The 27689-nt window shown below is 59.4% G+C and overlaps 1 protein-coding gene across 2 annotated transcripts in view; it reads right to left on the reverse strand.

Annotated features, from left to right (window-relative positions):
• Positions 1 to 2429: 2429 nt before the first annotated feature.
• The window catches only part of FLNC (filamin C), a 30411-nt gene continuing 5151 nt past the window's right edge, over positions 2430 to 27689 (reverse strand). Inside the window, exons 2-44 of one of the 2 annotated variants that reach the window (XM_017896231.1) lie at positions 24037 to 24285; positions 22359 to 22456; positions 22068 to 22218; positions 21861 to 21979; positions 21556 to 21633; positions 21192 to 21354; positions 20824 to 21024; positions 19380 to 19517; positions 18864 to 18990; positions 18578 to 18714; positions 18185 to 18378; positions 17981 to 18094; positions 16869 to 17012; positions 16545 to 16668; positions 16287 to 16447; positions 15923 to 16013; positions 15665 to 15834; positions 15329 to 15446; positions 14976 to 15238; positions 13987 to 14584; positions 13108 to 13281; positions 12823 to 12985; positions 12382 to 12542; positions 11423 to 11590; positions 11219 to 11342; positions 10569 to 10725; positions 10304 to 10493; positions 10086 to 10109; positions 9704 to 9951; positions 9191 to 9289; positions 8779 to 8878; positions 8320 to 8460; positions 7903 to 8031; positions 7635 to 7808; positions 6339 to 6500; positions 6060 to 6263; positions 5472 to 5624; positions 5253 to 5375; positions 4874 to 5116; positions 4410 to 4679; positions 4180 to 4317; positions 3777 to 3893; positions 2430 to 2506 (exon numbers count right to left, since the gene is read on the reverse strand). In XM_017896231.1, the coding sequence (XP_017751720.1) occupies positions 2457 to 2506; positions 3777 to 3893; positions 4180 to 4317; positions 4410 to 4679; positions 4874 to 5116; positions 5253 to 5375; positions 5472 to 5624; positions 6060 to 6263; positions 6339 to 6500; positions 7635 to 7808; positions 7903 to 8031; positions 8320 to 8460; positions 8779 to 8878; positions 9191 to 9289; positions 9704 to 9951; positions 10086 to 10109; positions 10304 to 10493; positions 10569 to 10725; positions 11219 to 11342; positions 11423 to 11590; positions 12382 to 12542; positions 12823 to 12985; positions 13108 to 13281; positions 13987 to 14584; positions 14976 to 15238; positions 15329 to 15446; positions 15665 to 15834; positions 15923 to 16013; positions 16287 to 16447; positions 16545 to 16668; positions 16869 to 17012; positions 17981 to 18094; positions 18185 to 18378; positions 18578 to 18714; positions 18864 to 18990; positions 19380 to 19517; positions 20824 to 21024; positions 21192 to 21354; positions 21556 to 21633; positions 21861 to 21979; positions 22068 to 22218; positions 22359 to 22456; positions 24037 to 24285 (6950 nt within the window). In that variant the 3' untranslated portion in view covers positions 2430 to 2456. The remainder of the gene's footprint in view (positions 2507 to 3776; positions 3894 to 4179; positions 4318 to 4409; positions 4680 to 4873; positions 5117 to 5252; positions 5376 to 5471; positions 5625 to 6059; positions 6264 to 6338; positions 6501 to 7634; positions 7809 to 7902; positions 8032 to 8319; positions 8461 to 8778; positions 8879 to 9190; positions 9290 to 9703; positions 9952 to 10085; positions 10110 to 10303; positions 10494 to 10568; positions 10726 to 11218; positions 11343 to 11422; positions 11591 to 12381; positions 12543 to 12822; positions 12986 to 13107; positions 13282 to 13986; positions 14585 to 14975; positions 15239 to 15328; positions 15447 to 15664; positions 15835 to 15922; positions 16014 to 16286; positions 16448 to 16544; positions 16669 to 16868; positions 17013 to 17980; positions 18095 to 18184; positions 18379 to 18577; positions 18715 to 18863; positions 18991 to 19379; positions 19518 to 20823; positions 21025 to 21191; positions 21355 to 21555; positions 21634 to 21860; positions 21980 to 22067; positions 22219 to 22358; positions 22457 to 24036; positions 24286 to 27689) is intronic. The other variant, XM_017896233.1, reaches the window with a different exon arrangement.

Below are 27689 nucleotides of genomic sequence, written 5' to 3' on the forward strand. Positions count from 1 at the left end.
TCATGTCCCAGCCTCTGCCCCTGAGCCTGGCCCCAGTCTGCCCTCATGTCACATTCCCAGGGAGGGACACTGTCCTAACACAGACTAGGTCCCTCCAATCCCCGGGCGCAGTTTTGGGGGCGGGAGAGGCTGTGCTCACCCCCAAGCAGGTGTTGTAGTGTCTGATTCTGTGCGTGTGTCTGGGTGTGGCACGTGTGGTGTGGTGTGTGTGTGTGATGTAATGGGTGTTTGGCTGTGAGGTGGGGGCTGAGGCTGGGGAGTACTTTTTTGGCCTTCAAGGGGACCTTGCTTTGAAGGGGCTTCCAGGGACCACTTTCGTCACCCCACTTGACGATGAGGATTATAGCATCCCCTTTCTCCTTGACGGGTGTAGGTGGACATTGTACACCCGGTTCCCATGTGCTTCACGTACACCTCCTCACAGGGGGTCCTTGGTGGGCCGTGCACCACCCACCATCATCATATTGGTGCCTGGAGAGGGAGGCAGAGGGACGGGCTATACCGCATGGAGTCCCCTATCTGTGACCCACACCCTACTCCCCGACGGTCTTCTTGCTGCTACCCTGGTAGATGCCCTTCCCCCCGCCACCTGCCTGCTTTTGCTGCAGTCCACGGGTTGAAGGAGTTCTTCCTGGGCCCACGAAGGCCTGGGGACAGCCCAGCCGGCCCCGATGTCACCCACCCTTGCTGGCATCTGGAGGAGAACTTGGGGATGGAGCGTAGCTGGAAGCCCCCGCTTGAGGGAAGACTTGGTCACAGTCTCCACCAGAACGGTGGGATGTTTCCGTGAAGGCTGTGGCCTCCAGACAGCCTCGGACCTGAGGGGCGGGTGGAGGGGGTGCAAACCTGGTCAGATAGCGGCCTTCCTGTTCTTCCCCGCAGGCAGGGGACCTCGGTCCAGCACTGCCACCCTCCTGTAGACTCACTGCCTGCACTTGGGGCTGCCCCCAAAATTCCTCCAACGGGCCACTCTAGGAGCCAGCCCCATTCCCAGGCCAGGCCTGAAGCTGCCAGCTCCAGCTGTGGGGGCTTCTTGTCTCCCACCCAGGGCTTGGGGCTCAGACGCTGTGACCCTCACCCTTGCAGCTTGGCGAACTCAGGTTAACTCACAGGATTAGTTTTTTTTTTTTTGTTTTTTCTTTTTTTTTTTTTTTTTTGAGTCACTTTGCAAAGACACACCCACCCAACTCATCCTACAGCCACAGCCTCAAGAGGGGAGCTTGCTCAATACCTCGACTGTGTTTTCTTGGAGCCCCGAGGAGTATGGGAAGCCAGGAGGAAGAAAGTGTATGCTATAGCCTGAGGAGCCATCGAGGCCAGAGCTGAAGGAGATGAGGGGCCGCCGATGGAGAGGAAGAATGGGACTTTTACCACCATCAGCCCTGGACCCACAGAATGTGTGCTGGTGTAGAGCCAGGGCTCCCACCTCTACCCTGGCAAACTGACCATGATGTCTGGGGTTCCACGGACTATGTCTGGATGCCCTTTTTTAATGTGTGGCCACGAGCCTCCAGCTGGGCTGGGCTGGCAGGTTTGGATGGACCTCCCGAAGCCAGCACTTCACCAGTGGACTGGCCTTGAAGGGTGCTGCCCACGATGTGCGGGGGCCACCATACTTGATGGCAAATGACGGTAGTTGCCAGGGCCATGCGGAGTGTAATCAAGCTGACCACGTGGCGCCTCAGGGACACTTCCCGACAGTCCAGGCTGCACCTTGGAGGGGCCATCAATGGTGAACAGAGCAAGGCCCCCGAGCGCGCGTTCAGGGGTGTTCACGCATGAACTCTGGATGACACACCTAAGGGCCAAAGATGGTAGCAAGGCTGGAGGGCAGGAAGGGCTTGTGGCCCAAGAGGGGCTGGGGCTCAGCCCCCTGGGGACAGGCCTCTGTTGGGACTCCTGGCTCAGGAAGCAGGGTCCTGCCTCTGGAGCAAGGCAGCACCAGGACTAGGGCCAAGCACCCCTAGAAGTCACCTGTTCCCCAGCTCCAGGCACTCAACCAGTAGTGCCTCCCTCGAGTCCAGACCCATAGGCATGACACCAAGCCTGGGTGTCAGCCTGGCCTCTGACTTATCCCCAACGCGCGGATATATTGAAGAGGAAGCTATCCGGATATGTGGGCACCATTGAACTTGACATCGCGAGAGAGAGAAGAGAAGAGACTAAGAAATGAGAGGAGAAAGAAAGAAAAGAAAGAAAGAAAGAAAGAGAGGAAAGAAAAAGGTGGACGCCATTCTCATTGGGGGTGAAGCGGGATGGATATGCTTGTCTTGTGGGATAGAGGTTGGTTGGCTTACCCTCATCCTTTCCCCTCCCCTTCCTAGAAGGCCCCAGCGCAGCAGGGGGTTAGGCAGGGGCAGGGGCAGGCTCACCACTGTCTATTCAGAACGTAGCACTCCTTCCACAGCCCCGAGGTGTGGCAACCCGGGGCATGCAAATCACGCCCCGTGCGCCGTTCAGCTTGCACCGCAAAGGAGCGCTGGCTGGTTCACCTTGAGCCTTGTCTTCGCTGCAGACAAGGAGGAGAGTAAGGCGCAAGAGAAAGCGATATTAGAGAGGTCTCGTAGCACCAGGCTCTGGCTGCTGAGTCTCTCTTCTGAAGCCCCACACTCCTCCGTCCGCTTCCAGCTGTAAGTTTCGATCAAAGGTGCCACCACCCTATGCCCAGGCCTGGCCCCTGCCTGCCAGGAGCAGTTCCGAGGAGCAGGAGGTGCCAGGTCTGGATATGCAACCCTATGTTGTGCACCTGCTTTATCCTAGCTGTGCTTGGATGTGTGGGAGATGAGAGATGATGTGCCCTGTCGGATCTCGATTCTGACGAACAGGGAATGGGCTCCCTCACTCTGTTCGCTGAACGCTGTGCGCCTCGAGTTGTACGCGATGCGCGTCACATTATCGTCCTGCTTATACGGTTCTTGTGGGGAGGTAGGAAGCTGACTTTGGCTGGACTGGTCTGGGAAAGCTTCCTGGAGGAGGTGGACCAACAGGGAGGACCCAGAAGAAGCACAGAAGGGCTCTAGGGGAGGGATTGGAGCCTGCATTGGGGAACCTGGTTCAGGAGTGGGAGGAGGAGATGCACAAGGACCCTAGATGGGCTAATGTGACCACCCTGAGGGGCAGCCAGGAGGCGCGTGGGATAAGGAGCTGGGGTGAGGCCTGTTCTATGCCCGTTATGCAGAAGCTCCTTTACAGTGTGTCCCCTGGACACCTGGCCCCCTGGTTTGCATGTTTCAGTGTGACTTGCTGAGAGCCTTCCTCGCACATGTCCGCTATGACAGAATGAAAGGAAGACACCACATCTCTAGAAGTCAGCAGCAAGAGAAAGCAAGCCAGGCCCCCATCGGCCTGGAGAGGACGCAGCCCAGGCTCTGCAGGCCATAGGCATTCCCTTTAGAGGCGCTTCTCACACCCTCTCTGCAAACTGGTTTACTCTTAGTTTGTATAGATTTTATACTCTCATTCTTACAAATGTTGGCATCTAGCATTCTTAGAACAGGAGAAGGTGGAACAAACTAACAAGAAATGGCAGGTGGCAGTAGGACAGGCAGACCCACCCTGAGAAAGGCAGAATGAGGCGTGGCACGCCTGAGTGTAGGGGCTAGCCCACAGGGTCGGAGCCCACCGTCCCCAAGGGCCCTGCCTTGTGCCTTCCGGGAAGGGACTTCTAACGACCTTCCAAGGTCACTGCTAAATCCCTGGCCCCATGGACCTGCTGTCCTCAACTCTTACCCATCTCTCAGATAGCAGAAACTCTCCACCCTCACCCTGGGCACAAACCTGGAGGCTGGTGACGGTGAGACGGCGAGCGTCATCCGAGAGGGAGGCCACGGGCACCACAAAGGGGCTGTCTGGGATGTGCTCATCATTGAACTTGATGGAGACCTCATAGTCACCTAGGGAGAGAGACCAGTCAGCACAGGTTCCGGGATGGAGGTTGGCAGGGCGGGAGCCTCTCCACTCTGGCTTTATCCCAGGATAGACTCCCTGGTCAGCACTCAGACCTGGAGACAGACACATGTTTCCGAGGGTGTGGGGTAGAGGGAGATGGGGCAGAGGAAGAGCAGGGGGCCCCAGGGAGGGGAGTTCTGTGGCCCCAAGCATCTCCTGCCTCTCCAGTGAGCAGAAACCCAGTCTGGAAGGTCAGGCAGGCCCAGCCCCACTGCCAGTGTGGATGCCCACCTGGTTCCTGGACAACATAGGAGACGCCGCAGGAGCCATCTTTGCGATCCTCAAATGCAATCTCCGCCTTGCTAGGACCCTCTACAGCAATGGACAGGCCCCCAGCACCGGCCTCCCGGGTCCAGATGCTGAACTCAGCTGGGGACAGGCAAGGTAGGGGACTTCAGCATCATCGCCCCTCACATTGGCTGTCCTGACTTCATCCCCACTCCTGGCCATCTGCCCCTTACCTGGCACGCCGGCCACACCTCGCTCCAGCCCTGTGCCTCCGGCCCGCACCTTGTGGGCCCCGCCTTCACCCAGTGGCCCCACAGTGAACTGAAAGGGGCTGCCGGGCACGTGCTGGCCACGGTACTTGACAGCGACCGTATGGGGCCCCATCTCCTGGGGCACAAAGCGCACGCTGTAGGCGCTGTCCTCGCCCTCAACGATCTCCGCAGCTTCCATCTTGCCCGATGGGCTGGTCACCTGTGCAGTCATGTCCTGAGAGCTGGCCTCGCCTGCAGGGTTTGGGGGATGTCAGGGCAACACTGGGATTCCTCCTAGCTCTGGCCCTTCCCTCCCCATCAGTTAAACCTCCTCCTCTGCTCAGACCTGCCTGGCCTTCAGGGCCCATCTGCCAGCACCAAGCCTGGTCAGCAGCACCCTCCCATCCCACTGTGAAGACCCAGCCGGCCCAGTGCGCGGTGCTCACCCTCCTGCTGCCGGGTGATGCTGCCAAAGGAGCCCAGGCGCTCCCGGCCCAGGAAGTCCCCAAACACAGCAGGGAAGGGGTCCCCTCCGACCTGGGTGGACTCCTCCACCCGCACCTCGCGCTTTGTCTCCCCGCCCCGCGTCTTGCTGATCTCTGTGCGCTCTGTGCGGGTGTAGGTGTGGCTGCTGCGCGTGAAGGTGCGTGTCAGGCGCTCCTGGGCAGACACCATCTGGAACCAGTTCCCTGTGTGGTCAAGGGAGCCAGGGTGAGGGAGGGAAGCGAGGGATAAGGAAGCAGGGTGGAGACCTGACAGGTGGGCTCTGGCCCAGGCCAGCCCTCTCCCACCACCCGCCCCACCCAAGCTCCTCCAGGCTTCTACCTGGGATCTTGAGGTTGAGGTCACAGGTGCTGCCAATGGTGGCGATGGAAGGCGCCTGTCTCCGCCGGGTGATGCTTTCCTTCATGCGGCCCTCGCCGGTCACCTTCACAGTGAAGGGGCTTCCTGAAGTGGGGGGACAAAGGGTGGGTCAGGAACCTCAGACCCCTGGCCTCCTGGCTTCCCTGTCTCTCGCCACCCGACCTCTGCCCAGAGCCTTACCAGGCACGTGCTTGTCAGCAAACTTGATGTTGATGATATAGGTGCCGGGCTCGGTGGGGCAGTAGGTGACTTTGCATGTCCCGTCCTCCATGTCCTCACAGTTGATGTCCACCTTGCTTGGGCCTTCAATACTCAGCCCCAAGCCCCCATACCCTGGGGGAAAGCAAGGAACACATCTCCCTCAGTCCTAAGTTGGCCAAACCACAGTGCTCTCCTCTCCCCCGACTGCTAGCTGCACCCAGAATGGGCCCGGATGTGTGTAGTGATCACTAACAAAAATGGCTCAGTGGGAGGAGAGGCGGTGCCATGGGACAGGCAGTCTGGAAAATTCCCTAAGGTAAGCCTCTTGGATTCCAGTGAGCAAGAGAGGGACAGAAACTCAGGACAGCTAACCTTTCTCTTCAAAGGGAGAGAACTGATGCGGGGCCATTCACTTTCCCCAATGGGCCGCAGAATGCGAATCCTGACACAGACTGGTCAGGAAGTTTTCGGGAGGAGAGTGCAGCCAAGGGGGTGCTGGGCAGGACAGAAGGACAAGTGCCTGTGGGAGGCACCCGCTGGAATGGGGGTCTCTGGGGCAGGAGGTACCTGCATTGCGAGTGTCCACGATGAACTCTGCCACCTGGAACGTGTGTCCCTCAGAAAGGCCCTTGCCCCAGACCCGCACCTTGCTGGCATCCCCGATCTCAGATGGCCCCACCAGGATCTTGAAGGGGCTGTTGGTGACGTGCTTGCCACTCTTGCGCACGCTCACCACATGCTCCCCCACCTCCTTGGGAGTGAAGGAGATCCCTGTGGAAAGGAGGTGTTAGGTAGAGCATCCTGTGGGCCCCCACACCCGAGGTCTCCGTGAGGCCCCACACTCACCGATGTGCCGGTTGGGCAGGCGCTTCAGCAGGCAGGGCTCCTCGTTGCCCGAGGGGGCACGGATGCTGGCGGTTAGCTGGCTCAGATCACTCTCGGTGATCTTCAGCGACACATCCGTGGAGGTACCCACGTTCAGCTGTGAGGTCCTCATGGAGTCATCGCCTGGTGGGGGAGTTGGGGCATCAGGCTGCTGTGACTCCAGACAGGCCCTGCCCTCATAGGGCTCAGGAACCCTCCTGGGCAGACCCTGCTGGACTCAACAGACATGGGGGGCCACTCCCAGGCGCACAGAGGCCCAAGACCTGGAAAGCCCAGTCTGCACTCACATGTGAGCTGCCAGAGACTAAGAGGGGCCTGTACCCCAATTCCACTGTGGCTGCCTCAGTCTTTGTGGGCTAAATCCCTAAAGAAAGCCTGCTGCGTTTTAACCGAGTCACATGGTGTCGTGATAACAAAACACTAGACTGGACCGCACAGACCCCTTCCTCGCTGTGTGACTATAATCATGTTGCTTGGCCTCTCTGGGACAGGGGTTCCTTATCCATCAAAAGGATTATCCATGCCCTAACTTCTTTTTTTTGTCTTTTTTTTTTTTTTTTCCTTTTTGTGGAGAACGGGGTCTCGCTGTATTACCCAGGCAGGTCTCGAACTCCTGGGCTCAAGCTATCCTCCCGCCTCTGCCTCCCTGAGAGCTGGGATTACAGGCGTGAGCCACCGCGCCCGGCCATGCCCTAACTTCTTAAGAGTGACTTCAGGCTGGGCGCGGTTGCTCACACCTGTAATCCCAGCACTTTGGGAGGCCAAGGCAGGCGGATCACAAGGTCAGGAGATCGAGACCATCCTGGCTAACACAGTGAAACCCCGTCTCCTCTAAAAATACAAAAAATTAGCCAGGCGTGGTGGTAGGCACCTGTAGTCCCAGCTACTCGGGAGGCTGAGGCAGGAGAATGGCATGAACCCGGCAGGCGGAGGTTGCAGTGAGCCGAGATTGTGCCACTGCACTCCAATCTGGGCGACAGAGCGAGACTCCGTCTCAAAAAACAAAAACAAAAACAAAAAAAAGTGACTTCAAAGACTAAATGAGGCAATGTGTTTTCAGGCACAGGAGTGGCTGACTGCTTCTTAGCTGCCGTGGAGAACACAGTGTTTTTACATTTTTCAAAATATAACCCCTTACAACTTGAAGGGCCTCTGCCCTAATGTCATGAGTGACTTGAACGGGCTGGGCTTGCACATCTCTGCACTATATGTGGTGTGTGTGTCTTATGGGCTACACGTGCCCTACACCCGCCTCACCTGTGATCTTGGCGGTGAAGGGGCTCCCCGGGATGTGCTTGTCATCGAAGCGCACGATGATGCTGTAGTCTCCAGGTGCGGTCGGCAGGTAGGACACGGTGCAGGTGCCATCCTTGTTGTCCTTACAGGTGATCTCTGCCTTGGATGGGCCCTCCACGGCCAGCGACAGACCCCCTGTAGGTGGAGGTGTGGCCAAGATCAGAGGTCCTGCCCTCACCCCTGCCCCTGGCGAGTCCCCACCCCAGCCCCCAGGCTGCAGCTCCCTCACCTTCTCCAGCATCTTTGGTGACAATGGTGAAGGTGGCTGGCTTGTTGACCATGCCATGGCTCAGGCCTGGCCCATAGGCACTGACATGGCGGCTGTTGATGGCATCTACATAGAACTGCAAGGGGCTCCCTTGGGGAACAGGGAAAAAGGGGGCTGGGTCAGCATCAGGGATTGTCTGAGCCCACCTTGGCCCCAGCACCTTCCAGCAGCCTCCCTGCCAACCCCCTCTGTCTGTGCCGTAGGGACCTGGCTCGTGGAGGTCTGCTTCTCACCAGGGTATAAGCCTCCCTGGGGCCTCGCCTGGTGTCTGCACACAGCAGGTGCTCAATAAATATTTGTTGAAAGAAGGAAGGCAGGACTGCAGCTGCTGCCTGCTCCTCTCACCCAAGCCCCAGCCCAGCCCAGCTCTCAACTCACCAGGGATGTGGTTGCCGTCATACTTGATCCCCATCTGGTGCAGGCCTTTCTCGGTGGGTGCGTACCTCACTGTGATGGTGCCGTCCTTGTTGTCGGTGATGTTGGGCCGCGCCGTCTTCCCCGAGGGCATCCGCACCTCTCCTGCAGGGCAGACACAGTTACGTGGGGACCCTGATTTCCCCCACTGCAACCTCCCTGCTGTCCCAGGCCTGGTCCTGAGTGCTTCTGCTGCACCTGAGAGGCCAGGCACCAGGAGACAGCCTGTGGCAGTGGCCTGAGCCCTGAAATGGGGACAGATGGCTTGCACCTGAGTTCTGGCTCTGCCCAACTTGTTGTGTGACCCTGGAGAGAGCTCACTTCCTCTCTCTGGGCCTTGGTTTTCATCTCTAAGACACGGGGCTGGACCTGGAAGAGGGTATCTCCCCTCAGCCCTCATGCCTGGGGGCCGCAGGGCAGTACCTGTGAGCTCCCCTTTCTGCACCGCGAAGGGGATGACCAGGTTGAAGGGCCTCAGCATGGACTCCATTGGCTCCACAGGCACCACTGGCTCCTCTGTGGCCTGCAGTAGGTGACAGGGAATAGTGAGTGACTGGGGAAGGCTCAGGAGTTTGGCTCGTGCCATGACTGAAGCTGGAGAGTGAGGAAAGAACAAGGTAGTTAATGGTGAAACCAGCGTGGCAGGAGAGGTGCATCAGCTGCAAGAGAAGGAGTGCTGTGCCCAAGTGGGGTTCCATCTGCCCAGCCTGACTTCTGCCTGCTCCCCAAGAGACCCCCAGACCATGTCCCTGCCCTGGCTGCAGAGGAGTAGAGAGAAGAAATGAAGGAAGGGGAAGAGGAAAAGGAGGACATCGCCTGGTGGGAGGCGCAGTACCCAGTGTGTGGGGCGGGCGCCAGGCCGGGGAGGAGCGTAGGACTGGCGCAGCTGTGGCACTTCAGAGGGCTCCTCCTCATGTGGCAGGGGGTCACACGCCTGGGGAGGCAAGGCATGGGGGCACAGGGTGTGGCAGCCTCACAGGCCTAAGGGCTGACTCAGAGAATGGTCCAGGAACCTGAAATGCTGGCTGATATCTTGGGTGCTCACCCCTCGGAGGGCTTCATCTTCCTGCAGGGAAGCCTCTGGGGAGATGGAGCTGGGGATGGTGGAGAGCACAGTGTGTTCCTCCACAGAGAGCTGACAGCACTGGGCAGAGGGCAGGACCATGCTCTCCTCCCATATCGGAGGGCTGTGGGGAAAGCTAAGGCTCCATCCAGGAGCACTCTGGCCCCAGGAGCCCTCAGAGAAGTGGGATTCCTTGGGGACAGTTATCGGGGGATCCCTGCTGCTGCTAAAAAGGCCAGGCCCCCCTCCCCAGCCATCTAGTCTTGCTGTGGCTGCAGAACTTACCAGCACATGGAAGGGGCTGTTCGGGATGTGCTCGCCCCCGAAGCGGATGGTGATGACGTACTTGCCCGGCTCGGGCGCTGTGTAGTAGATGTCAAAGGTACCATCATGGTTCTCAACCACGTCCACATCGAGCTCTGCCCCATCCGGCGTGGACACCGTGCATGTCACCTTCCCCTCGCCGGCTGCTTTGGCATCCACCGTGATCACCGTCTCCTGCCCAATCTGGATTCGGGGGCCCAGGCAGGCACCTGCCATGTGGGAGATCCTGCTCAGGGGGCTGGAGGGCTGGAGGGCTGGAGCCAACCCTCTCTGTTCCCGCTGCCCACCCCCTACCTCCAACCACCCTGGCCCACAGCAAGAAGAGGAGAGAAAGGGCACTCACCCAGGCCGTGGCCTCCAATGGACACTGGAAAGAGAGAACAGAGTGAAGCAAGGCGGTGCCCAGCGCAGGCTGGGGCATTGGGCAGGGGTGAGGGAGGGGCCAGGGCTAGGGCATGTGTGCTTTCTGACCAGCGGACCCCTGGGGACCAGGCCAGGGCTCTGGAGGGGCTTTGAGGGGCTGGATTGTGAGCAGGGCACAGGCAGCAGGTGGGCACCCACCTGTGACGAGGCACTTGCTGGCGTCCCCGGTGGGCAGAGCATGGATGCGGAAGGGTGAGTAGGGGATCTCGTCGCCGCCATACTTGATGGTGATGGTGTACCGGCCGCTCATGTCTGGCAGGTAGGACACAGTGTACGTGCCATCCCCATTGTCCCGGATGTTGGCCTTCTTGGGCTTACCCTCGGGGTCCTGAGGGAGAAGCAGAGGTCAAGGCCCGCCTGTGCCTGGAGCATGACCTGGGGGGTGGGCTGCGCAGAGACTCACCAGGATCTGGACCGTGAGCAACCCCTCGCCCGCGTCCCGTGCATCGATGGTGAACTCCACAGGCAGACTGGCAGGGATCCCAGAGGCATTGAGGCCTGGGCCGCTGGCCCGCACCTTGCTGGCATCATGAGCTGGAAGGACCTTGATCTTGAAGGGGCTTGAGGAGCAGAAGGGATAAACAGTTGGCTGGGGGGCATGGACGGGGCGGAGGGGTGATCTCATCTTAAGCCAGAGTCCTCCCCATAGACATAAACAGGAAGGGGGACTGTGGGGCAGGCAGGAGAGGCCAATTCCGAGAAGCCGATGACATTCCGAGTCTGGGGGCAGGGGCACTCTGGGACTCCCTCGACAGACCCAGGGCACTTCTCCATTCCCCAGGAAGGTGCTGTAGGAGGGTCCAGGAGGAGGCCCTGGCCCAGGCCTCCTGCACTTTTCCTAAGGGGCTAGTTTTGCTGTAAAAGCTCCTGGGGCAGGATAGCCTCAGGGCAGGGCATAGTCTGGGGAAGAGCAGGATGGGGCAGTGAGACTGGATGAGGCTGACAGCTGGGAGGGGCTCTCCCGGGGACCCCAGCAGTGACCCTGCAGTGCTGCCCTAGTAGGAGCACCCCCAGAGCTCAGTCACAGCACAGGAGCTCAGTGCTGGTCCTCACCTGCGTGGCACCTCCTGGTCTGCATACTTGACAGCTACCGTGTAGGGCCCGTCAGTGGCTGGGGTGTAGTGGACAGTGTGGGTGCCATCTCCATTATCCCGCACCTCCACAGGCTCGGCCACACCTGGGCAAGGCGCTCAGGGTCAGCAGAGTCTCCGGGCATCCTGCCCCACCTCCCTCCTCCCTGCCCCGGCCATTCTATACCTGTGGGGCCCAGCACAGCCACCTGCAGGGGCGCCCGGCCAGCTTGACTGCAGTCCACTGTGAAGGTCTGGGGGACCCGGGCCCTGACACCAGCCCCCAGCCCTGGTCCCGAGCACTTCACCTTCCCAGGGTCCACCACATCTTTCACCGGCACCCGGAATGGGCTCCCTGTGAGGAGAAGGACATCAGACCCTGCCACCAGCCCTGATGGGTCCCCCTGATGCTGAGGAGCCTTGGAGGAGGAGGCCTTCCCTGCCTTTGAAATGCCCACAGGGAAGCCAGACCAACATAGGAAAATGCCTAGGAACTTGCTAAGAAAATGCACACAAGAATAAATGAACCTGACTGCAGACTGAGGCTGGGCAAACCTCACTCGTGTGGGTCCCAGGCCTGGAAGAGAAGGCCTTCCTAAATTAATAAACTGTGAAAACAAAATGTTTTTAAAAATGAAATGTATTTCTGACACTGTGGCTAAAATAATAAAAAGATGGGAAATTAGATAAGGGAAAATATTTCCAATTTCAGCAGTCCCAAGTCATGCAATATTTGAAGACATAACCTATCCGGACAGCTGGGCCCGCAGAGGGAAAGGGGAATTCTGCAGATGATGCGGGCAAGAAGCCCCAAGGCTGGCCTGAGCCACCAAGAGGAGTGGGCTGTGTCTGAGTTTCCAGACACACAGTGAGCGGTGGACCTGCACAGCCGATGTCTCGAGCGCCAGGCAAGGGGCTAGGAGGCCAGAGTGTGTTCCTAGGATTGACCCGGGGGGCTGTCGTATCAACCCTCACTGCCTGCCTCCTCCACGTCCTCCCTCTGGCTGGGCTCCAGCCCTGACCTGCTCTCGGCTGTCCTCTCTATGGATGTTCTCATCTAACTTCCTTCCAGTTTCCCCCTTGTGGGGTGAGCATCCTGCATCCTCCCTTGTCTTCCCTGAGACCCCGACCACTTTCTCTGCACACCTGGGATGGGCCGCCCCCCGAAGGTGATGTTGACGTCATAGTCTCCAGGGGTGAAGGGGATGTACTCCACGGTGCAGCTACCATCCTTGTTGTCCTTGCAGGACATCTTGGCTTCCGAGGGACCCTCGATGGCTAGGCCAAGGCCCCCGGTGCCGGCTCCCCTGAGAGATGACACCCCCCCATCAGCTTCATAAGAACAGTGAGTGAAGATGGGGGAGTAGCTGAATGGGGGGACAGGGAGGAAAGAGGGCAGGCCGCTGGGGACCCAGCTGAAGAGAAATGAGCCAGGGGCTGATCTGGAGTCCTGGCAGGGGGTCTGCTCCTGCCTCACCCCAGAGAGAGGATGGGGTGGGGCTGAGGTACAGACAGAGGGACGAGCAAGGAGGGCCAGGGGCTGGGAAAGGGTGGTCACAGGTTTAGGCTAGCAAAGGGGGAGGATACCTGGTCTCCACAGTGAAGCGGTTGGCCTTGTTAACCAAGCCACCCTCCAGGCCTGGCCCGAAGGCCCGGACGCGGGTGGGATCACAGCCCTCGGTGACGCCCACTCGGAAGGGGCTCTTGGGCACAGCGACCTCATCATACAGGACCTCCACCAAATGCACGCCTGGAAGCCAGCCGCAGGGGCATCAATCAGGGAGTGTGCACCCCCACCACCCCTCCTGCCCCAAGCACAATATCATCAGAGTCCGGCCCTGCCCACTTGCCCGGCCCTCCACTGGCCCTCACCCTCCTCGTAGGCGGTGTACTGTACTCGGTAGGTGCCGTCCCCATTGTCTGTCACATAAGTGTCTGTCTTGGCCCCCGAGGGGTTGAGCACGCGAGCCGTCACGTGGTTGCCGCCTGTGGCTGTTAAGGATCTTGCATCCACAGTGAACTCAGTGGTCACCTCCCGCAGGACACCTGGAGCCCAGGGATGGCATGCTCAGCAGGGGTGGGGGCAGCCTTCACACAGATGTTGCCTCTCCTCTCCCCCTCCTCTCCCTCTCCTCTCCTTCTACTCTTCCCCTCCCCTCCCCCTCCTCTCCCACTCCCCAACTCCCAGGCTGCTCCTCTGATCAGAGGCTGGGCCCTCCACCCTGCCCTGCACCTCCATGAGCTCCAGCCTCTGCCTTCACTCCCTTCTCCATGTAGTGACATTCTCTGTTCGCATGAGTCACCCACCAGGCTGTGGGCCTAGGTTTTTCATCCCTCTGCCATGCCCCATGCCTAGCCAGGGTCTGGCCCCGGCAGATGGCCCATTCCCTGACTCTTGTCTCCTGACTCTTGTCATCCTCTACCCCAAAGCTTTCCCCCTGCCCTCCTCTAGAGCACAGTTTTAGCTTTGTGCATCAGAGTACCCCTTAAGCACATGAAAGAAGAGACCTCTCCAGAAAAATGCCCAGAGGCAGGTGCAGTTTTGCCACAAGAGCAGAGGCCAGTCTCTACTCCCAGTCTTCCCCTCCACTCCTCCTCTGGGGCTTCTGGGCCAGTAAGGACTTTAGGGCTGCCCTGAGAGCCCTCCCTTCATGCCAGGTGGCTCCCCCAGCCCTCAGCTCTGCTTCCCTCCCCCCCACCGAGCTCCTGCACCTGCCACTTGACCTCGCTTGGCTCCTCCTGACCACTCACCGTGTGGCTCAACACCAGGCCCTGAGACCTTGACACCACTGGTATCGACTGCAGGCTGCACATGGACGCGGGTGGGGAATTTGGGCACCGGATGCCCGCCATACTTGATGGTAATGGTGTAGGTGCCGGGGAAGGCGGGGCTGTAGGTGATGTGGTAGGTGCCGTCCGCGTTATTGTGAATCAGCACCTCGGCCTTGACCCCGGCATCTGACAGGATCTCAATGGTCAGCTCTGCCTCGCCTGCCTCTGAGCAGTCCACAGTGAAGGTGGCTGCCTCACCGGCCTTGCCACGCTCCAGGCCCGGCCCACTGGCCCGCACCTTGCTTGGGTCAAACACGGGCCGGATGGTAGCTTTGAAGGGTGAGCCAGGGATGTGGGCTTCGGCAAACAGGATGTTGATGGTGTACTCGCCAGGCTCTGTGGGCAGGTAGCTGACAGCACATGAGCCATCACCATTGTCCTGGCATTCGATCTTGGCCTCGCAGGGGCCCTCCACGGTCAGCCCCAGGCCACCTGTGCCAGCCCCCTTGGTGTCAATGGAGAATGGTGCGGGGGTGCCTACCAGTCCACCTTTGAGACCGGGGCCGTAAGCACAGACCTAGGGGAAGAGGCAGGTGTGTGGGTTCCCTGCACCTGGCCTTCCCATCCCAGCCTTCATGGCCCCCACCCAACTCATCACCTCCAACTGTGGCTGCTACTGCAGACTGACTGCTTATAACAATTCCAGGTGATGACATGGAGGCAGAGAGATGAAGCAATTCCCCCAGTTAGTGGACCTGGGATTCAAGCCCAGGTCTGACTCCAAGGCTAGGCTCTTAATAGCTAAGTTGTCTCCAAGGAAGGTGGTGGGGTGGGGCTGGCCTCAGCCCCACGTTCTTGGCTGTGCCCACTCCAGGCACATAAGTCCCTCTGGCCTCTGCCCCCTATGACTCTTCCATTTTCCCAACAAGTCCCCAGCTCCCAGCCCCAACCAGCTCCTATCTCCTCACCTTGGAGGGATCAGGGGGCAGAACACCCTCCACAGCAAAGGGGCTGCCGGGCACTGGGTGACCATCGTAGGTGATGTCCACCTTGTAGGGCCCCTCCTCCGGGGGCATGTAGCGCACAGCCTGGGCTTCTGCTCCACCGCCTGGCTCCAGCTTGCAGGGGATGGGCCGGCGAGAGGGCGAAGTCATCCGCACATCCAGTTGGCCTTGACCGCCAGCCCCTCGCGTGTTCACAGAGAATGCTTGTTCCTGTCCCACAGCCACCTCTGCATGGAGGACAAGTGACATCATGAGGAGACTCCGGTCCACCCCACCCGAACACCCCTCACTCCCAGGATGGCTCTTGCCCCACTTACTGCTATTGAGGCCCTGAACTTTGATTTTGCTGAGGTCCAGCGGGGGTGCCACATTCACCACAAAGGGGCTCTTGGGGACAGGGTCCCCGCCGTAGGTCACTGTCACTGCCATGTTGCCCTGTTGGGTACAATGGTAGGTCAGAACTGGGTGTAAGGCACGGTCCTGCAACATCCTGGTGGTGAATATGGGCTCTGAAGCTCAGATCCATCACGAGCGTGAGGGCAGGAGGCAGCGAAGACATGGAGGAGCCAGAACTGGTCCCATGGGACTGGAGGAGGGAGACCCAGAGCTCTGACAGTCCAGCCTGGCGGGGGCATGGGAGGGGCGGAGCGCACCTGCTGGACAGCGGTGTACTTGACAGTGTAGGAATAGTCATGGTTGTCTATGATCTCAAAGTCCCGCACAGCTTCGCCCTTGGCTGTCCCTGCAAACTGCACGTCCAGCTTGGCCTTGCCGGCTCCCTTGGTCAGCACCGTGAAGTGGGTGGGCTTCCCAACTTCCACACCTGAGGAGCCACCCAGAGATGTGGTGAGGGCCTGGTAGCCACTTAACCCCAACCTTGAGCCAGGCCCAGCCCCTGCCCAGACACTCACCTGTGCGATTCAGCCCAGGGCCCTCGGCCTTGACTTTGCTGGCATCGTGGGATGGGTCCACCTTGATGTGGAAGGGGCTGGCGGGGATCTCCTGGATGTGGAGGAGAGGCTCAGTCAGGGCTCTCGAGGGGAACACACCCCTGCTGTGGGCTAGATGCAGCTCAGGACACACCCAGGGGACCCAGCATGGACAGGGGCAGCCTCCAAAACAGCCCCCTTTGCTTCCTCTGAGGCACCCTGCCTCACACAGGTAGGGCTCCACCATGTCTGCGGAATCATCCCTCCCTGTCCCGTGACAGCATCTCCAGCTGCCTTCTAGAGCTGGGAGGTGCACGTCACTGTGAGTACCCAGGAGCTTGGGTACCTGGTTGGCAAACAGCACCATGATGGTGTAGCGGCCCGCCCCCGGTGGCGTATACTTGACAGTGAAGGTGTCGTTGTCATTCTTGATGATGTCGAAGTCGATGTCAGCCTCTGCAGGGCCCACCACGCCGGGGGCGCACTTGATGCCAATGCTCACATCGCCTGCAGAGAGGCGGGCACCACTGTGAGTCAGGCTCAGTCCCCCAACCCAACTCACCCCTGCCCCCCTCCCAGACCCGCCCCTTCCGGCTGGGCGCACCTTGCCCCGCCTCGCTGCAGTCCACGGTGAAGTAGGTGGGCTCGTTGGCCTTGAGGCCGGTCTTCTCCACACCGGGGCCATACACCTTCACCCGCTCGGGGTGGCTGCCCTCGCCCACGTTCACCTGCGGGAGGGGTCACAGCTCAGCACAGTGCCCTCCCTCAAGGCTCATCCTCCTGCCCAGCGCACCCGGCCTAGCCTCAGTGGCACCAGCCCAAGCCTCAGTCCCAGCCTGAGCCCAGGGACAACAGGGACTCCAGCGAGGCATCCGCCCTCCCTCAGGGACCCCTGGTGGTGGGCACGGGGCAGACTGGGAGGACGCACCCGGAAGGGGCTCTTGGGCACGTTTACGCCTCCCCAGGAGATGATGATGGTGTGCTTAATGGGCTTGGTGGGCACGTAGGAGCAGCGGAAGGTGCCATCGCCATTGGGGATCACCTTGATGTCGATGGGACAGCCGTCCGCGTCCTGTGGGCATCACGCAAGCAAAGTTCATAGCTGTGGCCTCTGCAGAGCGCCCTCTGCTGGCCACAGGTGAACCCAGCGCCTCCTTTTCCACTGCCAAAGCACAGGCACTCCCACCCCCACACCAGTTATGAGGCCACCAGAGCCCAGGGCCACATGCTCTGGCGGCCAGAGCCCACACTGGGAGCCTGGAGGCCTGGCTCAAGGCCATCTGTATGGCTTGCTCTCCCAGCCTAGGTTTCCTCAACTCTGAAATGTGTTGGACAGGAAGAGTGTGGACTAAATTTATGTTCCTAAAACTGAATCATGAGCTGCTCAAAGAAGAATCACCGTCTTAGATTCTCAAGAATATGTTCATTAACCTCTAGGAGTCAATGGACACCAGTCTGAGAAACTGACTTGGAAAACTAATGTCTTATTCAATGAAACAATCTTTCAATTACAAATTAGCACAAAAATGACTCTTTGGTAAAATACGTTTTTAGGTTATCATCATTAAGAAAACACAAAATTTGGCCCGCCGTGGTGGCTCACGCCTGTAATCCCAGCACTTTGGGAGGCCGAGGGGGGCGGATCATGAGGTCAGGAGGCCGAGACCATCCTGGTCTCTACTAAAAAACACACAAAAGATTAGCCGGGTGTGGTGGCGGCACCTGTAATCCCAGCTACTTGGGAGGCTGAGGCAGGAGAATGGCATGAACCTGGGGGTCGGAGCTTGCAGTGAGCAGAGATTGTGCCCCTGCACTCCAGCCTGGGCAACAGAGCAAGACTCCATCTCAAAAAAAAAAAGAAAAAGAAAACACAAAATTTAAAATTTTCCAGGGTACTGATGGGCCCATGAGTATCAGTCCTGCCTGATCTAGTGTGATGCTGTCATTTCCTGCCGGGAGGTCTCTGCCTCTGGCCTGGCCCTGCTTGCCAGGGTCCCTGCCATAGGTAGTTAGGACAGCAGAGACTGGATAATGACCTACCTGGGCATAGAGCTTCAGGTCTCCCTTGCCAGCTGCACGGGCATCAATGGTGAACTCAGCGGGCTTGTCCACGATGCAGCCTGTAGGCTCCAGGCCAGGCCCAAAGGCCTTCACCTGTGTGGAGGGAAGAAGGCTGGCTTGGGGACGGGAGGAGAACCAGCTTGCCCCACCCCCGGGGCAGGTGTATGTAATCTGGGACCATACCTTATCCGGGAAGCAGTCAGGTGGGGCGGGCAAGATGTGGGCAATGAAGGGTGAGTCTCGGATGTCCTCGTCGTCGCAGATGACGTGCACAGCGTACTCCCCAGGCTCCGTGGGCCAGTACCGCACATCGCAGGAGCCATCCCCCTTGTCATCACATTCGATCTTGGCTTGTGAGGGCCCCTCGATGGAGAAGCCTGGGGCGAGGTCGGGGAGGCTCAGAGGGTCCAGCATCAGGTAAGACCCTTCCGTCTCCCAGTTCCCCTCTGGCCACCTCATGTCCCATCTCCCTGCTCACCCCAGCGCTCCCCAGCATGCTCACTGCACCCATTACCCACAGTGTCCCCTGCTGCCCTCCCCCACAGCACTCCCTCCTCCTGCCCCTCAGCCACTTACCCAGTGTCCCCACCTCGGTGCCAATGGCTTCCACCACAAAGTCAGCTGACTTGCCCACCTGGCCAGTCTCCAAACCAGGACCCCAGGCCCGGACCTTTTGCACTCCTGCCTCTGGGCTCACCTGTACCTCAAAGGGGCTGAGCAGAGAGGGAGCTGGTGTCTACTCCAGGAAGTGACCCCCGAGGTCCCCCTCCATCTCCCCTCAAACTCCCCCGCAGCCCACTGCCCTTCGTCCCTCCCTGTGATGGCCTAGACAGGACAGCATGGGGGGGCGCAAGGTACTTACCTGCGAGGGATGGCGTAGCCGCCCCACGTGATGGTCACCACATATTTCCCAGGCACCACCGGATAGTATTCGCACTCGAACACACCGTCCCCAGCCTCCCGCACCTTCACCGGCTCCTCTGTGCCCTCTGAGGAGATGGGGGCAAGGTGTGGGGGAAGATGGCAGATCAATAGCCTCGAAGTCCCAGCTCCTCAATCCCCTCACGGAGCATGGGGACCCCGACCCAGCCCGAGGGCAGTGCTCTAGTGAGCAGTGCTGCAACTCAGGGCAGGGACCACTTGTCATCCCTGTACATAACACCCCGTATAGCACTTAGGGTGGAGAGAATCATTCCTGGCTTGCAGACCGAGAAACTGAGGCAGAGAGGAGACAATGTGCCTGAGATTCTGGGGTGCCTCTGGTCACTGTGGAGCTGTGGTCTGGGCTGTCACTGCCCTCTGGGAGTCAGAACCACTGGCCATACTTCCCTCCTGATCCCCCAGCCTCACCCTCATGACCCTGGGCTCTGGCACTCACTTGGCCCCTTGACTGTGACCTTGAGCTCCCCGCTGCCAGCACCCTTGGTAAACACCTTGAAGTCAGCCACCTCTTTCACACGAACACCCTTGGGCTGCAGGCCTCGCCCAGAGGCACGGCAGGCATTGGGGTTACAGGCTAGAGAAGGAAGAGAAAGGAGGTTGGGGGTGCTGAGGGGCCTTGGACTACTAGCCCCCACCTCCCTGTGCACAGTCCTTCTAACCCCTCCCAGGCACAAGCAGTGGCCCACAGCCCTGCTCTGGAGCCCTTTGTGCCCCCAACACAACCGGGGCTGCTGGGCTGGAGCTGGTACAGGCCCCAGATCAGGCAGGTTACAAGAAAGCTTCCGAGCCAGTGCCACTGGGGAAATGCATGGCAGAGCCTGGGCTGAGAGTGGGCTCAGAGAGACAGGGAAGGCTCCTTTACCCACCCCAAGGCCATCCATCTAGAGCCCTCTGGGCCTCTCAGAGAACCAAAGCAACCTTAGGATCTAAGTCATGCCACAAAACATCCAGCAACGCCACGGAACAAGAGCCACTTCATAGAACTCGAAGCCTGCCATAGAACACAGGCAACTTATGGACATCAGCCTACCACAGACTGGCCAGTGGCAATGAGCTCAGGCCTTGCCATGGAACACAGGCAAAGGAATAGGAATCTCAGCCTGCCACAGAATCCAGAAAAATGGCATGGAACCCACAGGTGCTACGAAACAGGCAACGACACGTATTCCAGGACTGCCATGACCATGGGCAAAGGCACTGCCCCAGGGGTCCCACAGAACACAGGCAGAGCTCAGAGCCCAGATTTCACCACGGAAATCACCAGGCAAGTGGCAAAGACACTAGACCTGCCACAGAACACAGACAATGGCATGGAACCTGGGGCCTGCCACAGGATGCCATGGAAGTGGGGCGATTCGACACTGCTCGGGCCATGCCACACAGCGCAGGTGAGGCCAGTCAGCTACGGCCATGCCTGGCCCCGCCTCCACTGGAAAGCATTAACGTGGCACCACTCTCTTGGCCTGGTGGACGATGGGCACTGAGTGTAGGGAGAGAACAAGTGGGGCAGTCACCACCCGAGGGCCTGTTGTGCGGACAGTGCTCCCCAGATATGCCCCCACCCGTACGGCCCCGTCACTTCCGCTCAGCCCTCCCAGTGTGGCACGTGTTCTGGGACCCTCCACTGTGGCCTCCCAGCCCTGCTTTTAGGGACTCCAGCCACCTTGGGGGTAGGGTGGAGGACTCAGGGAGGGGGTCTCTGCAGAGCCCCACCCCAGCTCTTCCTCTTGCCCCTTGCAAGCCTCAGCCAGCCGTGCCCCTCTGCCCCATGGACTTAGTGCTTCATGTCCCCCCAGTCCTCAGGACCAGAACTTGGTGGCAATTCTCTGCATCCTGGCTTTGGTGAGGGCTTACTGTGGGGACCGGTGAAGGGCCCTTACCTTCTGACACGTGGACAGGGAAGGGACTGCGGGTGATAGGGGCACCCGCAAAGGACACATGTACGGTGTGTGGCCCCTCCATGACAGGTCTGTATGTGCAGCGGAACGTGCTGTCACCCTTGTCCTCCAGGGCGACCTCCACTGTGTCCCGCCGGCCCTGTGGGTCCACGATCACCACAGCAACATCGCCAGTGCCGGCCCCTGCCAAAAACAGAGGCTGTCAGCACCCACTCTGGACACACAGCTGCCCCAGTGCCTTCACCCTGAGGCTGCCCACCCTCTGGCTGGCATCCCTGCCCCAGCCCCACCTCCCACAGCCCCACACGGTCAGGGGCTTTCCGCCTGCACCCCTCTGGGGCCCGTCCTACCCGCAGTGTAGATGTCAAAGTAGGTGGGTTTGTTGGCCACATTGCCCACAGGTTCCAGGCCAGGACCACGGGCTGACACCTTGTTGGCATCTCCCAGGGCCATGCCCACGTTCACCTCAAAGGGACTGCGTTCAATGTTCTGGCCAGCAAAGAGCACGGTCACCTAGGGGTCAGAGGTCAAAGGTTAGCTTCTAGGGGAGAGCAGTCCTGAGGGGGGCAGAGGGGCACAGCCACACCAAGGAGGGTGAGAGGAGGGCAGCTGGGGCTCTGGGCAGGGGCGAAGTGCAGGCTGAGAGAGGGGTCCATGCAGCCGGAGCCAAGGATGTGAAGAGCAGGGCAGGCAGGGGGGCCTAGAGGGAGATACCTTGTGTAATCCGGCGACCTTGGGCACATAGGAGACAGCGTAGGTGCGGTCTTTGTCATTGTTGGGAACCACCTTGGCCTATTGGGAAGGAAAAAGATTGGAAGCCTCTCCAATGACCATAGTCTCTCCTGACCACATAATGCCTTATGCACCCCAGCCCCACTTAGCCCCCACAGTGACACCTTCCCCAGACTGCACAGCACAGTGTGTGGCTCTAGCAGTCACCTCCAGGCCATTCCTGTTGTTGGCCCCACGCTCTCTGGTTCCAATCCCAAGAGAATCCCTCTTCCCCAGCCTCTGCATACCTCCTCGGTGTGGCCTTCGGGGTCTTCGATGTAGACCAGCACCTCGCCCACGCCTGCGTCCACCGTCTGCACGGCGAAGTGGGCAGGCTGCAGCACGGTGTTGCCCTGTGGCTCGATGCCTGCAGGGTAGGAGCAGAGCCCGGGTTACTCAGCGAGAGCTGACATGTGCCCAGCTGCCCAGGAGGGCTGCCAGGGGCTCACACGTACCAGGCCCATAGGCGATGGCTTTCTTGGGGTTCAGCTGCTTGGATCGAACAGGGGCGCCGGGTTTGAGCTTGGCCTTGGGGAACTGGGACAGATATGTCATAACAGAATGCTCATCCACGTTGGGGTCCACGATCTCCTCAGGGGCAATGACCTGCGATGGAAGGGAGTGATTTCACATGGTGTCCTCTTTTCCCAGCAGCCCCAATCTCCCCTGCACCCTGGTCAGGTAAACTTACAGAACCAACCTCTGCCCCTGCCCCCTGCCCCCCGCCTCCCCATCTGTGCAGGTACCTGGGGCACCCCAAGCCAGTCGTCGGCCTGCTGCATGGCCTCTCGGGCGTTCTCCACGGGCTGGTTGGGATCCCAGGCCTCCCAGTCGGGGCAGAGACCTGGAGAGGTGATGGAGGGAGACAATGGTGAGGGGCAGCCAGCTGGCCAGGATGCAGGGCATTTGTTCACCCAACACCCTCGGAGGCTGTGGCTTCACACCCCTTCCCACCAGCTCTAGGCCTTGACCAGCCAGGTTCCTGCTGATCCCATCAGCTGCGAGGCCCCTCACCATGTAGGAGCACGACAGCCCTCCCCACCACCAACAATGAGGCCTTTCTGCCCTGGCTGACGCAGCCTGGCACCAGCCCTGCTGGCCAGCCTCCTGCCTGCCCAGGCCCCAGCTCAGACCTTGAACCCCAAACCCTGGGAGGGTACCCCCTCTCAGATCTCTCTCGCCTCATTCAGCTTTCTCAGGGGTGGGCAGAGGAGGTCAGAGTGCTTGTCCCACTTACGCCCCTGACCCGTTCCTAGAAGGCTTCCTCACGGCTGTCCTGAAGCCCTAGATCTCCAAACACTTTCCATACCAGTCTTAGGGTATAAGACTCCCTATTCCTTCTAACTGCTCACTTGGGGAAACTGAGGCATTAAAGGGCCTGTGGGGAGAGAATGACTTCTCCTCTGCTGTCCTCAGGAGCCCCGCCCTCCTAACAGGAAGGATGCTGAGGCAGCCCCAGATCATTCCTGTGAAGGCTGGAGGTGAGGGGGCACTTGGTTCAGGCCAGAACTGGAGGAGGGGGACGGCACACCGTTTCGGGGAGGGGGCTGGCGCAAAGCTGGAATCCATGACTGGCTGGAACAGCTGAGCTCACTGCTGGCAGCCACACCAGTTATGGGCCATGGCTCAGCAGCTGGGAATGCTTCCCAGGAGGCTGTGCCCCCGCCTCCCACCCCCTGCTCCCCAGCTGACCCCAGGGTGGAGGAAGATTCTCCCAAGGCGCTGTGACTCCAGGAGAAAACCTATCTTTTCAGGAGGTGAGGGGCAGAAAGGGAGCTGTCCATGGGGTATGCTCTAGCCAGTGATGCCTCAGTTTTTTCATGGCTCCTGAGCTGCCCTCACTTGACCAGGCCAGGACCTACGTGGAGAAGGGGCAAGGCTGGGTGACCTGCCACCAGGCAGTGCCCCACTGGCCTCATCCCACATCATCCTGAGCCTCAACCCCTTCTCAAAGCCATCCCAGGGTTTCCCAGAGAAAAGCCTTCTCTGGATCTAACTCCTGGTCTTGCTACAAGTCCCAGTCACCACACTGCCTCTCTCTCAGCTCAGCAGGAATAGTGCCTCATGGCACAGTAAAGAATTCATGGGGCAGGGAGTCCAGGCCCTAGGCTCTAGGTGGTTCTGCCACGGATAAGCTGTGTGATCTTGGATAAGTCACCAGCCCTCTCTGGGCCATAGTGTCCTTGTCTGTAAAATAAGGGGTTTTAAACCTCTCCCTGCCTCTGTGGAATCTGGCACACTCATCAGGTAGGGCCTGCTGCCAACCAGCAGACAGTCTCAGCTGAAGGAGGACAAACCCTGCAGGGGATCCTGGCCCCCAGGCCCTAGGGTGCATTCTGACAACCATGTGCCTTGGCAGCCCCAGCTTGTCCCCTCTGTCTTTGGGAGCTAAGGGCTCCATGCTGTGCTCGCTGGCCCACTCACCAGGGGCACAGTTGTCCACTAGGGCGCCCAGAGCTTTGCCATCCTGCCAGTCACGGTTGAAGTTGGTGATGGGCAGCTGGGGCACCTTGTTCTGGATCCAGCCGAGCAGTCGCTGCTTGGGTGTCTGTTTGCGGGCGTCCTCATCATCTTCATCCTCCCACATGGGCATGGAGATGGAGTAGTGCAGGATCAGCGTCCAGATCAGGCCAAGGATCAGCTTCAGGTTCCCATCCACGATGGCCTTGCTGTCTGCAGAGGGGAGGGCACAGACAGGCTCAGGGGCGCCTCACCCTCCACTGCCCCAGAGCACCCTCCCTCATCTGCGCAGCTCCTCGGGCCAGAGCCCCGGGGTCAGGCCTCTAGTCTCTGCCTACCTGCCCTCTCCCTCCTGAGAGGCCCCACTCAGATGCCAAGTCCTTTATGGGGCCCTTCCGGTCAGATGGCTGCTTCTCTGTGTTCCTGTGGTTCCGGAAGGTACCCTCACCTCAGCTACAGCAAGTGAGTCTGCCTCCTGTTTATGTAATTACCTGGTTTCTGTCTGGCCTTGTGGGATTGTAAGGCTCCCAGGGCAGAGCCTTTTTGTTTTGTTAACAGTTCTACTGAGCTATGATTGACATAGAGCAAACTGCACAGGCTAGATAATGACGTTTGAGAAGCTTTGACACTATGGATATCTCACGAAGCCGTCACCACAGATCGAGAATAACGAAGGTACCATCCATCACTCCCCAAAGTTTCCTTGCACACACCCCTTTGTGAGCCCTCCCTCCTGCCATCCTTGTCCTTCTATCCCAAGCAACAACTGATCTGCTCTCTGTCACGATAGATTACTTTATATTTCCTAGAGTGTTATATAAATGGAATCACACAGTATATACTCTTTTTTTTGGTCTAGTTTCTTTCATTCTAGACACTAGATTTTATCTTTCTACAATGAAGGTCTTAAACATAGTAAGGTCTCAATAAATATTAGTTGAATGAATGAATATTTTAAGAACTGAAATTGGAGCGGAGTAGGACGAGTTTCCACTCACACTCTACCCCGAATGCCACAAAGGGCTTTAGAAACCAAGGGGTTCCGATAGTGGGACAGGGGTGGGTGGGTGGGGTCTAGTACATTCTCGCTTAAGTCTTGAAAGTCATGTTGTCAAAGGCTGGGGGCCAGAGGGACTCCAGCCTCAGGAGCTGACACACTCCACCCATCACCTCCTTTGAGGAATCCTTTGAGCCAGAACTGGTTCCTCAAGATTTGGGGGGGCCTAGATCCCACCTAACAATCAGAAAGAAATATCCAGAAGCCTGGGGCGGCCTAGCACATAGACAGATCTTTGGAATTCAGCTTACTTGTAAAGGGCAATGAAGTTCTGAAATCTATCAGCTTCCCAAAGCACTGCTTTCAGGAGGCTGGAAGCGGGTGGAGGACTCAGTCTTGTTTACTGATGTTGCCCGAGAGATGGGAGAGGGTGGAGTAGAGGCTTCCCCTTACACATCTTCTCCCCTCCACCCTTCCCCACATCTTGGGGAGAGTGTTAGGAGACCAAGAGCCTGGGAAATCCAGGGCATCCCCTGCCTCACTCCCACCTGCCATGGGAGGGGTGCCTCAGTCTCCCTGTCCCTCTGGCTGGGGCTCTGGCCTCCTGGGCTCCCCCACCCTGTCACTGATTCATCCTTCCTTCCCCAGCAGCTCCCCAGCCCGCCCCCTTCCCCTGGCTCCACTGCAGCACAATGGTTTGGCAGCTTTCAGATTCCATGACACACTCACTCCCTGCCTCCCGGTGCTTTCTCTCAAACACACAGGCTCCAACACTTTCACACAGTCTGGATGCCCCAGTGCCCCCAGTCTCTCACAACCCCGACAGACTCCAAAGCTCACATGCCCAGAAGTACTTCTTGCAAACTGGAGCCAGACCCCTGGGCAGGAAGCCTTGAGGTTGCAGGGGTTGGAGGGGGTGTGTATATGGGGAGGGTGGTCATTCATACTTGCTGGAGAGGGAGGTTTCTCCCCAGCAACTGGCCCTGGGCCAGACAGCAACCGGTCCAGGCTTGGGGCAGGAGAAGGGCAGTGAGGCCCCAAGTCCCACTCTGGAAGCAATGACCTCCCTCTCCCTCCTCCCTCTTGGAGGCCAGGCAGAGGAAAGGAGCTCAGCGCCACCAGGGCCCACCAAACCACTTCTCCATCTGCCTAGGGATACCCCTAAAGGAGTGGGAGGAGCCAGACAGCTAGTTCCTGAGGCCACCCCAGGCCTCAAACGAAGGGGGAGGAGAGGGCTGGGCCTAGGGAGGTGCTGGGACAGCTGCTGCCCCCTCCAGCCCCTCCCTCGGTTGTTGGCTCCAGGAGAAGGAATAGCAACTGGGGAACAGCTGCCGGACAGAGCTGCCTCATAGGCCTCTTTGTTCGGAGGGGTCAAGGGGCAATGGGGGCCCAGGACAAGGTGGTGGGGATATGAAGGGCACAGCTCCTTTAGCCTGGGCTCAGGGCCCCTTCTTCAGGTGGACTTGGATCCCAGCTGTTACTCCAGACCCCGACTTCCTTCTAGAAAGAGAAGTGGGGAGTCTTTCTGACGCCCCCTGAGGTGCCCAGACTCTCGATTTCAGTGCTGAGACAACACTCAGAAGGAGGCCCCGTGGATCGCCCCTTCCCACCACTAAATGGAGTAGGGGAGCGAGCAGAAGCAGGATGCCCCCTTCTTGTGGGCAGCCCCTTTGGACCTCTGCCGGTCGCTGCCAGTGTCCCCTCCCCTCCAGCCTCAGCCTGGGGCCGGCAGCTGAATTGCTGACAGCTTATCTCATCAGTGCAAGTGAGCCACTTGGCCCAAATGAGGACTGCCTCCCCTTCCTCCCAGCGGGAACCAGGGAGCTTCCCTCCCACCCTCAAACCAGCTTTTGCTTCTTCCCCTCAGCTCTAAGCTGGCCCCTCCTCCACAGAGCCAAGGGGGCTGGAGCCAGGCACTGCCACGGGGGAGGGGAGAGGTGTGCTCATGAAGGACTAGGCCTGGAGAGGGGCCGGGAGCCCCTGCAGACTGGAAGGGAGGGGAAGGCTGAGTGGTTTCCTACATGTCTTGCAGAGGCCTCCCACTCTTCCCCAAGACCCCACCTGGGACAGTCAGTCCTGCCTTTCAAACCCCAGTCTGCTGAGGATGCCGGCCCAGGACTGACTCCTCTCTGACCCCTCAGCCTCCATCACGTAGCCCTCAGCCTCACTACACACTCCAGGCCCCCTCCCCCACCCCCTGCCCTCAGCCTTGTCCTTCTGGAAAGCTCAGAGACATCTGCTGTGTCACGGAGGCAGGGCTATTTCCAGGCCAGGCCAGGCGGGTGGGGTGGGGGGGCAGTATAGGGGTAGGAGGGGGTAAGGGCTAGGGAGGGGACTGGATGGGGCAAAGGGCCCCGGGCTGACCTCAGCTGCTATATCAGGAGGCCTAGAGATCACCCCAAGGGAGAGTGGGGCTGACAGAGAAATCTCAGGGAACATCCAGTGTGGGGCCCACCTGGCCCGCCATGAAACTCCTCTCCTGGGGCCGTGGGGTGTACCGTCCAAGAACCCCATCCTGCAAATCCCAGCACGGTTCTTAAGAGCTCTCCACAGGGGTGGGGGGGTCTTCCTCAGGCCCCCCAGCCTCAGGGATGACTGCAGGACTCTGAGGGCAGGACAG

This window comes from Rhinopithecus bieti, unplaced genomic scaffold (genome assembly GCF_001698545.2).
Source record: "Rhinopithecus bieti isolate Rb0 unplaced genomic scaffold, ASM169854v2 scaffold_26131, whole genome shotgun sequence".
Classification (NCBI taxonomy): Eukaryota; Metazoa; Chordata; class Mammalia; order Primates; family Cercopithecidae; genus Rhinopithecus; species Rhinopithecus bieti.